At 34.9% G+C, this 12,061-nt stretch overlaps 1 protein-coding gene across 18 annotated transcripts in view; it reads right to left on the minus strand.

Annotated features, from left to right (window-relative positions):
• Positions 1–12,061, minus strand: part of EVI5 (ecotropic viral integration site 5) — a 236,664-nt gene that overhangs the window by 26,882 nt on the left and 197,721 nt on the right. For 17 of the 18 annotated variants that reach the window (XM_042997888.1, XM_042997886.1, XM_042997889.1 and 14 more), the window contains one exon: positions 3,001–3,096. The exons of the other annotated variant lie outside the window; for it this stretch is intronic. In XM_042997888.1, coding sequence (XP_042853822.1) covers positions 3,001–3,096 — 96 coding nt within the window. The remainder of the gene's footprint in view (positions 1–3,000; positions 3,097–12,061) is intronic. 18 annotated transcript variants of the gene reach the window in all.

A 12,061-nucleotide genomic window follows, 5' to 3' on the forward strand; every position in this document is an offset into this window, starting at 1 on the left:
TATGTATTTTCTATGTATGTATGAGGACAGGATATAGGGATAAGGGAGAATTTAACCATGGCTCTTGCCACATCTGGGGCATCAAGGATTTCCACAGTGGTTTCTCTGAGGGTCTTGGTAGGGTATAAGAGTCTCCAAATTAAAAAATTTCTATGGGAAGTAGGTAAAACTAAAAGCATAAATTAGGTAGTGATGGTAGAAACTGCAGGGGTTGTGAGTCAGAGAAGGCATTTGGATGGATCACAGTAAACTGCAGGAAGTGAAGATAAATCTCCATTTGCAATGCTAACAAGGAGAGAAAGGGAGCTCTTGCTGCTAGGTCATTTACAGAATTCACTTATTGGATGTATGCAAAATAATGTGTCAGGGAGGAACAACACAGTTAAAATATTGTCATTAATTGAGTTTCTTTAGACTTTTAAATATTGATGACATATTTTCTAATCTAATTCAACTGAGAATACCACCATCATGTGGGATAATTATGAAGGGTAGTAATTATAAATATGAACTGTCTGACACAATTCTTGACCAATAGAGAGTACTCAATAAATAGTAACTACTAATGTTTTTTTTACAGATCAACACTATATTCAGTCATAAAAAATAACCCACTTAATCCTCTCTACTATTTCATAGAGCCAACTAAGTTAAGTGATCACAATTGTTATAACAAGTACAGAATTGCTATCCCTTTAGGAAGATCAATCTGCAACATTTCCTTCAGCATTTTGAGAAGTATAAAAATCAGCTAAGAAAGTATCAACAGTCACATGTTCAATAATATTAATAATTGAAAGTTAATTTTTATGTTGAAAGCTAAAGATTCTGGCAAATTCTAGCACACAGGCAAAAGTTAAGTTGGAGAGATCAGACTGACTTTCGTTAAGCCCCCCCCCCCCCATTGTGAATGAAAAATCACTAGAATGAAAAAGTGATTCCTTATTTAACCCTCTTGAGAAGCTGGTCCAACAAATAGTAATGTGTATAATAAATGTACTTACAACTATTATCTTGGTTTAAACTTACACTTGTTTTCATTTATCCGTTCCTTAATTATAAAACTTTGAAACAGGTGAAGGTATTAAAATCTGCTCAGGAAACATAATGAAAATGAACCTCTAACTAAAGATCTATAATGGTTTCACTTTATCTAGGAAATTTGATCTCTTCTAGCTTTGAAGATTCACCATAAGCTGGTTCTATTTAATCTACCCTTATTTCCCACAATTTACCCACATTAATTCTTAATTCTTAAGAGTCTGGCCTCTAAACTCCCAGACCCATGCTCAGTCACTCTCACCTCTGCATTCTTGTGTGGTCCCCACCTACACTGTACTCACCCCCTTCTCTACCATGTTTTCTCACTGGGGTCTGCTTAAACCCAGGACCTGTGTACTTTGAATAGTATGAGTATACAAAATTAGCATCTCGCCACAAGCTGTTCTAGTTTTTAACTTATACAATGTAGCTCTTTAACAGTAGAAAATTCTACTCTAGTGATTTTCTTTCCATGTTTGTGTAAGATGAAAGATTATTTTTCACAGGCCACACATAAAAAATGACATTAAAGTAAAACCTCTTGTGAACAGTTTTTTCCCAGTCCTGATGAGGAGAACAGCATTTTTAGGTAAGGATTATGACATGCAAAATTAATGTTTGCTGGGTGATTTTTAGACTATGCTTGGAAATACAGTCAATCCATATACAGTTTTCTTAATTTACCAACATTAAAGGTTCCTTATCACTCTAAGTCAAAATTATAAGGGGAAGATTGCTTTATTCTAGACAAAATTTCCTTTGAGAAAAACTTTTCAATACAAGGAATAATTCCTACGGTTCTCAAAACAATAAGACTTTCTAGAACATCTTATCTGTAACTTGTTCTTTCACACATAGCTTAGATCAGAACAGATTATAAAAAAAGCACACAAACAAATAAGTAAAGATTATTCATAATCCTGAATCCCTCAAATGCTATCATGGTTGCAAATGACTGGAATAACCACTCAAATTTCAGGACAAGTTAAATTAAACCACATCTAAGATTTATCAACTTTGTTAATGTTTTGTTTCTTCATTCAGAATTTACTTAGATTGATTACCTCCAGGAGGTATTACCCAAAACACTCAGACTTTAACTGAAGGATGTAATACCAGGAAAGAGTAATGTCCAAACTTTTTCCTTTGAGGTTTAAATTAATTTAGTGGGCAAAATGAATTTCTTTCTTAACAAATAAGGTTTATATAACCCATTCAAATCTTATCTCTGTGAATAAACCTTACTGTACAAATAATTCAAGGCAAGACACAAGCTTCTGTATTCATGTTTAGATAAATAGTTACCATTAGAAAATAATAAAAAACAAGGAAATTGACCTAAAGCCACATTAACAAAAAGTATCTCTCTAATCAAAGCACATTAATTTAAATTACTTAGTAGAGTTCTTAATAATACTATCTGAAAATTTCATGAGTTAAATTTCACAGATTCAAGGTAGTGCCAGTTTAAAAAGTGTTTAGGTACTAAGAAATCTGTTAACTGATATTAGGCAAGTATCCTTTTTTTGCAATCTCAGTAATACCACCATGAAAGGAGTAAGAAGACAAAAGTGAAAAGACTTCCCTCTATCTACAACGGTAAATAACGCTAATTATTCTATAGGTGTAAAGAAAACTTCAATTGAAGTAACTTTGACACCTAGACAAACTATCAAAGGTTTTCAGATTACACTAAAAAAAAATATTTGCCATGCAAATATTAATTAAGCATTTTAGATCACCATAAAAAGGCTTAAGGAAAATTATCCTCAATATTGGAATAGAACAAATTTTGGTAAAAAGAAGACAATTTTCTAAAATATTATTATTTAATTATAATCAGGGATTCACAGAAAATATTTATCAGGAAAGAGTCTGTCACAACCAGTAATACAGTGTTGTTACAATACAGAGGAAGGAAGAAAGAAATATGTGAAGATCAAAATTTTGATCACTTACCTCATGATTCAGCTCTGCTATCTGATCTTTCAGTTCCCTAATATACTGGTTAGAATCAGACTTGTTAAGCTGTCCTTGAAGCTTTCCTTCTTCTTTCTGTTTTATGACAATAAAACAAACCAAAAACAAGAGACAACTTTCACAGCATGTACTCAAATACTTTAAGATATAGGACAGCATAAGGGCATATCCTTTAACTAGCTAAATTCTGAACAAACCTGTTCTCAAACTATCTCTGAAAAGCAATTTATAGTAACTTATACTGATTATTTCTATATAATGCTTAGGGAAGTTGTTTATAACAAATACAACTTATAAAATGTACATTTTGAGAAACTCTCAGAAACCAACAGTTGAATGGTGTACTAGTGAAAAAATTACCTTAGAATTTCAAAGGCATTTTCTTACTTTGAGGATAAATGATTTTCTATCCATACCACAAGAGATTCAATGCTTAGTTGATAAGGCAGTGAGCCTCCCACAGCTACATGGGAATCAGCTTTTGTGTGGCAGAGGAGAAAGAGAAAAAAGAAAAGGTTCTGCAAACCACTCTTAAAAGGGGAAGGACAGCTCTGAATCTCTTGTTTAATTAGCTTAGGAATGTATGGCAGGAGTCCTAGATATAGCTGATTAAAAGGTGCTTGAATCCTAACAGCTAGTTTCAGAACCATATGTGATTATTTTCCAGGGATATAAATTGGGAAGGGGAGAAGCTGCCTTTTCATATACCATCTGAAAACAAATGTGACTTTTAAGACATAGGTCTTATTAGAGAGTGAAAAATGAGTTGTTTTTTATATTGCCAGATTATTTCTAAAAGCCATGTGATGACGCTTGAAATGTTAAGAAGCTCTGATCCAGAGACATCTATTAAAACTACTGAGTAACTCCAGATACCAACAAAGTACTAGTTTACTTTTAACACTCACCCATCACTTGGTTTCCTTCCATAGAGACAATCACAGTTGTTTTTTATTGTAATCTTCCCATGATATTTTGTACATATGTATCGAAACACATTTGCATACACACACATATTTTTACTAATACTACAGACACTATGAACACTGTTCTATACTTGCTATTATCTCTTAAGAATCCAACTTCAAGATCATTCATTATCAGTACCTACAGAGAAGATACACATTTCGATTTGAAAGAGCTTTGAAGTTTCTATAAAAGTTATCTTAGTGCTACTTGAATATTTATAGGGTTTTTTTTTAATTTTTTTTTAACGTTTATTTATTTTTGAGACAGACAGAGACAGAGCATGAACGGGGGAGGGCCAGAGAGAGAGGGAGACACAGAATCTGAAACAGGCTCCAGGCTCTGAGCGGTCAGCACAGAGCCCGACGCGGGGCTCGAACTCACGGACCGTGAGATCATGACCTGAGCCGAAGTCGGAAGCTTAACCGACCAAGCCACCCAGGCGCCCCAGATTTTTTTAAAAGTAGGTTTTAGGGGCGCCTGGGTGGCTCAGTCGGTTAAGTGTCCGACTTCGGCTCAGGTCATGATCTCGCGGTCCGTGAGTTCGAGCCCCGCGTCGGGCTCTGTGCTGACCGCTCAGAGCCTGGAGCCTGTTTCAGATTCTGTGTCTCCCTCTCTCTCTGGCCCTCCCCCGTTCATGCTCTGTCTCTGTCTCAAAAATAATTAAACGTTAAAAAAAAATTTTTTTTTAAGTAGGTTTTAAAATGTTCTGTAGAGGCACCTGGGTAGTTCAGCCAGTTGAGCATTCGACTCTTGAATTCAGCTCATGCTCCCAGGGTCATGGATTGAGCCCTGCATCAATCAGGCTCTGTGCTGAGTGTGGAGCCTGCTTAAGATTCTCATTTTCTCTCTTTCTCTTTCTTTCTTTGCCCTTCCCTCACCACATATGCACTCTAAAAATAATAATAATAATAATAATAATAATAATAATAATAATAATAAATAATTACAATAAAATGTGCTGTAGGTCCTGTAAAATTACCTTGAGAGTAACGGGTTGTTCTGCAGAGCACTTTCCAATGTGGAGCTCTCTACTGCTCTTTCCATTCACAGTAAGAAGAGACCCTGGACCTGGTTTGGTACTCTCACTGCAGCCAAGTCATGCTCTACTTTCCTCTACACATCTCCCAACATCCTTGGCAGAAAGAACTAACTAGAACTGCTCCAGTAACAGAATGAGTGGCTCCCCTATAAAGTCAGGGTATCATTCCAACAGGATTACTCTTCTGCATGAACCATCCTTGCCATCCCGATTGCATTCTTATGTAACTTTAGTTTGTTCTTCAAATCCTTTCAACAAGCTATTCCTATAAGCCCACTCTTTTTGTTTTTTTGTTCTTCTCCTTTTGGTCACCGGTCTTAAAAACCTTTCACTAGAATATGGCCTGCTGAAGCAGTTAACTAATATTTGTATAGATATAAAGAACAACTATTATTCCTAGAGGCTTTAAAACTTTTCTTATATATTTGAACACATGAATATCACATATAATCACCTAAGCAAAGAACTAATTTAGGGGCACCTGGCTAGCTCAATTGGTAGAGCATGTGACTCTTGATCTCGGGGTTGTGAGTTTGAGTCCCACACTGGGTGTGGAGATTACTTAAAAATAAAATCTTAAAAAAAATAACTAATTTAATAATTATATTCCAAATGTGCCAGGCTTCATAAACATATTCAACAGACACCTTATGATTTTTAGCCACTAGCCTGTATTTAAGAAAATATATATATATTTTTAAATTTTAGTTAGAAATACTAGCTTGAGCCAAAGCAATACTGAAAAGGAAGAACAAAGCAGGAGGTATCACAATGCCAGATTTGAAGATACACACTACAAAGCTGTAGTAATCAAAACAGTTTGGTACAGGCAAAAAAAATAGACATACAATTAATGGAACCCCAGAATAGAAACTCCAGAAATAAACCCATTATTATATAGCCATTTAATCTATGACAAAGGAGACAAGGATATACAATGGGGAAAAGACGGTCTCTTCAATAAATGGTGGTGGGAAAACTGTACAGCTACATGCAAAAAAATGAAACTGAACCACTTAAACCACACACACACACACACACACACACACACACAAACACACACACAAAACGTCAAAATGAATTAAAGACCTAAATGGAACACCTGAAACCATAAAAATCCTAGAAGAGGGCACAGACAGTAATTTCTCTGACATTAGTTGTACCAACATTTTTTCTAGATATGTCTTCTAAGGTAAGGGAAACAAAAGCAAACACAAAAGTAAACATAAACTATTGGGGCTACACCAAAATAAAAAGCTTTCTGCACAGCAAAGGAAATCATCAACAAAACAAAAAGGCAAAAACAAAACAAAAAGACAACCTATTGATTGAATGGGAGAAGATAGTTGCATACAATATATCTAATAAGAAAATTTTTCATTCATATATATATATATACCTATATATATATATATATATATATATATATCCAAAATATATAAAGAACTTGTGCAACTCAACACCAAACACCCAAACAATCCAATTAAAAAATGTGGAGAGGACTTGACATTTTTGTAAAGAAGACACAGAAAAGATGTTCAACATTACTCATCATCAGGGTAATGCAAATCAAAACCACATAATATATCACTTCACACCTGTCAGAATGAATGGCTAGAATCAAAAAGATAAGAAATAACAAGTGTTGGCAAGGATGTGGAGTATGAGGAATCCTCATGACCTATTAGTGGGAATGTAAATTTGTACAACCACTGTGGAAAACAGTATGGAGGTTCCTCAAAAAATTAAAAATAGAATAACTATCTGAGGGGTGCCAGGGTGGCTCAGTCAGTTGAGCGTCCGACTTCGGATCAGGTCATGATCTCACGGTTGACAGGTTCTCGAGCCCCGCATTGGGCTCTGTGCTGACAGCTTGGAGCCTGGAGCCTGCATTGGATTCTGTGTGTGTCTCTCTCTCCTCCCCTCCCCCATAATGCTCTGTCTCTCTCTCTCAAAAAAATATATAAACATCAAAAAAAATTAAAAAAAAAAAAAAAGAATAACCATTTGATCCAGTATTTTCACTATCAGGTATTAACCCAAAGAAAACAAAAACACTAATTCAAAAAGATATATGCACCCCTATGTTCATTGCAGCATTATTTACAATAGCCAGGAAGAGCACAACCTAAGTGTCTATCAATAGATGAATGGATAAGGAAGATGTAGTACGTATGTGTGTGTATGTAATGTATGTATACACACACACACACACACACACACACACACACACAAATACATACACACAACAGACTATTACATATCCATAAAAAAGGATGAGACTGTGCCATTTGAGACAACACAGATGGACCTATTATGCTAAGTGAAATGGACCTATTATGCTAAGTCAGACTGAAAAAGACAACTACCATATGACTCTACACATAAGTGGAATCTTAAAAAAAAAATAATGAAAAAATGAATAAACATACAAAAAGCAGAATCAGACCTGCAAATACAGAGAACAAACTGATGTTGCCAGAAGGGAGGTTTATAGGGTTGGGCAAAAGGTGTGAAGGGGAGAGGGAGATACAGGCTTCCAGTTATGGAATAAGTAAGTCACATGAATAAAAAGCAGATCATAAGGAATATAATCAATGATATTCTAACAGCAATGTCATGGCACAGATGACAGCTACACTCGTGGTGAACACAGAGTAATGTATAAATTTGCCAAATCACTAAGCTGTACATCTGAAACTAGTATAACATTGTGTGTCAATTATACTCAAATAAGAAATGTTTGACCAGAGCAAGGCAGAACCAAAACAGCAGAGATACTGACTCAGAATCCTAATCAAACCATCTCTGAAGCCTTCCCTACTTGTTTTCATTTACACTAAAACTCTGGTTGGCAAGCATAATTTGTTCCGGAAACATGCTCGTAATCCAAAGCATTTGTATATCAAAGCGAATTTCCCCATAAGAAATAATGGAAACTCAGATGATTTGTTCCACAACCCAAAAATGTTCATATAAAAATGATTACAATACTGTAATACAAAATAATAAAAAAAATACAAAACATACGGAAAAATAAATTAACATGCACTTACCTTTGAAAAGCTTTGTGGTTCGTTCACAGGGGGTTATTGTGTAGGATGATTTTCACTATCACTAATGGAATCACTGCTATCTACTGGCTCAATGGATTCTTTTTCTGCATGGGGACCACTGTATATGTTCACACAGATGTTGACTACAGTACAGTATTAATAAACTCTTGTCATATACTGTAAATTATTTAATATAGCTGGCAATAAGGCAGCAGAGAAAAGGGTCTACATCTGTAGGCAGCCTGACCTAGGTATAAAGCAAAGTATTCCTAAGCTTACTCTTGTATGGAAAAGCGAACGACTGTCCATCCATAGGTGCTTTTAAGTGACAAAAATACACTAGTGTCAGTTGTGGGCACCTTCCAACATTCTGAAAAATCACTGATTTCTGCCAAACACTGTGGTCTGAGACTGAGCATCCAAGCATGGGAGACGATCACCCACAATTCCAGAGAGAGAGAGAGAGAGAGAGAGAGAGAGAGAGAGAGAGACAGAGAGAGAGACACCATTGTCTCAGCTGTGATCACGTGGCATTTGACATCATGTACTACTCGTATTGCAAGACATTGCTCATTTATCAAGTTTATCATTTATTAGAAATGTTTGCTCATCTTGTGCAACACTTACAGGACAAGTTACTCACAATCCAAGGTTTTACTGTATATGAATGAATGAAGTCCCTTTATTATTTAAACCAGTTTAAATATGGGTTTCTGTCACTTGTAAACAAAGTAATAATAGCTAACATATCTTGAACACTTATCAGACGTTCTCAATTGAGGTTCCCCAAAGGAATTAAGTCCTAATGCCCAAACATCACTGTATGTAATAATTTAACTTTCCTCCTATGCATCTAGAGTGGTACTATGTACCATACTTAGAAGAACTGAGAAAATAGTTACTCAGATTATTTTCTGTAGGATTTAATTCTCTTGTACAATCCTGATGGAGAGGGACTGGGGCTGACAATGTGCTAACAACTGTTCTAAGCTCTTTACATGTAATCATCACAACACCTCTGTGTAATAGAAACTATTATTCCTAACTGAGTGAACCAACAATTGCCTAAGAATTACATAAACAGTTGACACATTTTTCCCCCACAGCACTCTAAACATGAGTTTGCCTGAGGAGGCAAGAATATATGGGAATTTATGCAAAGGATCAAGCAAATTAGCTTTCTTGGATTTGTTTCAAAACTTTACTTGAGTTATTTATTTTAGCCCACACTTATTTCAATGGGAATTGCAATATAAAAAGAAAAAAATTAAGATGAAATGCTAAAGCATACTTTCATTTATGGCCCTAAGCTAATGACTCATATTATCAATTTATAGTTGTCTAATACTGCTTACATGTAATTATGCCTGCATCTGATTTTTATCCACTCCCCATTTTAAATAAAATATTTCAAAAACAGAGAACAAAAGAGTAATATAATAAAGACTAATAAACCTATCACCCAAATTCACTCTGTTTCATGACTACCCCTTCCCATAATTTTCCTTGGTTCTAGACTTACTCCATCTCAGTCCCGTATATTCCCAAAGTAGGAAAGGATTATGTCAAGCACTAGGAATAAGTAGTGAGTCAAGAAGGAAGAAAAGAATGTAGAAAAGAGAAAAAAAATATGGAGAGAGAATATTTGCTGACATAAAATAAATAAAGTCATTATCCTTATAGAAGGTATTTTCCAAATCCTGTATGTGACCTGGTAAATGGCAGCAGCAGCAACTGATTAAGTAAATATACTTCCAAAGGGGGCTACTTTGAGTATATGTGTTCAGCTGTACTCTTTGATGGCTTTTAAGTCTAATTTTAGCATCATATCATATTAATTACCTTGAAAATAATTGCTGATTAAATGGAAAGTGCAATTGACTACTAGGAAGAAATCCTTATGGATGAGATGGAAAGGCTAGATATTTGTGGTTTAGAATCAGATTTAGAAAAGGTACCTTTAAATCTGGTCCCCAGTGAAGGTAAAGTTCTTGAGGATTTTGGATATCCCATAGCAATAATATCATTCAGAACAAAATAAAATTCTCAGGGCGAATAAAATGACAAAGCCCAAGGTAAGTTCTAATGTTCCAAGACAGAAGTTCAAGAAAGCAAAATACTTTAGGTCTGAAAGGCTGTTGAATGGCCACTAACAATAATTAATACCAATTCTTTCCTGTAGGGAAACCTGCATGATAAACAGTCTGGCAAGACACAAATCATTAAATGTGTTTTACAAAAGTGACTAAGAGGGGCACCTGGCTGCAACTCTTGATCTTGGTGTCCTGAGTTTGTGTATAGAGAGCATTTAGATTAAAAAAACAAAAACAAAACAAAACTAAAAAAAAAAAAAAAAAAAAAAAAAAAGTGACTGACTCCATAGATGTTTCCCCTAAAGGTGAGTCTTAGTAAGGTTTAGCCAAAGTTTTGCACCCTGATTTCTTTAGAGGAAAGGCAATATTTAATAAAAAAAATTGGGCAGTTGAGAAATTTTACAATAAAGAAATTTAATGTTTGTAACAACAGCTTGTAAGGCATACTGATTAAACTGAGGGCAAAGGAAGGGTAATTAAGCAGCTCTGCACTCTAGAAGTGACCCCCATCCCTGCACACTTATCACATATTAGTAGCATACCAGTGTGACAGACACACCAGTCGAAAAGCTCTGCCTAAGGTATTCTGATTGAATAGTCTGCTTTAAGCAAATCTAGCTGATATTTCAAAAACTGAAGTGAAGTCAGAGAGGTCCTAAGTGCTATTTAATAAATTAAAATGTATAAATAACTTTTTATCTAAGTCTGTGGTTTTTATGTTCTGCAAATGGGTTCTCATTTAAATGATGAACTGAACCCTTTTAAGGACTCTCTTGAAATCAGGTAACTAAATAACTACACATTTACAGTGCCAAAAAAAAAAAAAAATCCAGTTAACTATTACATTCTAAAAAGTGGATAACAATTTAATTTCACTTCTGAGACAATTTATTCAATTATCTAATGTTTAGGATTATTTTTTGCAAAAATTTTTATACCTTTCTATTTTCAAGCAATGTCTACATAGTTCTTTCTGATAAGGTGGGAAAATGTCAGCTACACTAATAAATTTACCAGTAACCTGTATTTTCTTTTGGTCTAGCTGATAACAACAGATTGCCAGTTAAGTGATTTCCTAAGCAAAACTCATTAGGTAAGTAACAAACTTAAAGAGCTCCAACACATCAACAATCTTGGTATTCTATAATTTCACTGAACACACCTTAAATATATAACTTTTTGTCATGCAATAAAAGAAACTTTATATTAAGAGACCATAAAGTAATATTTATAAAAGGCTTACTTAAATGCACTTTTACTCTCGGACCTTTCTTTCAGTAATTATTTCAGCAATTACCATTATGATATCTATAATAATCTAATTCATATTGAGGCCTTAAGCCATAGAGTTCCATGTATAAGTCTCTGAGTCAAAAGGTCATTAATAACCTAAAGATATGCATGTTTAAGTAATTAAGGATAGAGTATAACAACTTTAACTTACTCTGAAATGCATCAAAAAATAAGATAGCTAAGGGGCCCCTGAGTGACTCAGGTGGTTAAGTATCCAACTCTTGATTTTGGCTCAGGTCATGATCTCACAGTGGTGAGATCCAGCCCTGCCTGGGGTTCCATGCTAGGCATGGACCTCCTTCAGATTCTCTCTCTCCTTCCTCTGCCCTTTCCCCACTCACACTCCTGAGCTCTCAGAAAAAAAAAAAAATATAGCTAGAATGGTGGATAGACACATATCTAATAAAGCAACAGATGAAACAAATATCAAAAATATTAATACTAGAATGGAGGTGGTGGGTTTGTGATGTTCTCTGTTGAACTCTTTCAACTTCTGTATGTTTGAAAATTTTCATAGTAAAATACTTGGAGAAGACATCAATAAAAAAAATAATACACGCCCTCTCCCTCGAAAGCAAGCACTTAGTCTA

The sequence above is a fragment of the Panthera tigris genome, chromosome C1 (genome assembly GCF_018350195.1).
Source record: "Panthera tigris isolate Pti1 chromosome C1, P.tigris_Pti1_mat1.1, whole genome shotgun sequence".
NCBI lineage: Eukaryota > Metazoa > Chordata > Mammalia > Carnivora > Felidae > Panthera > Panthera tigris.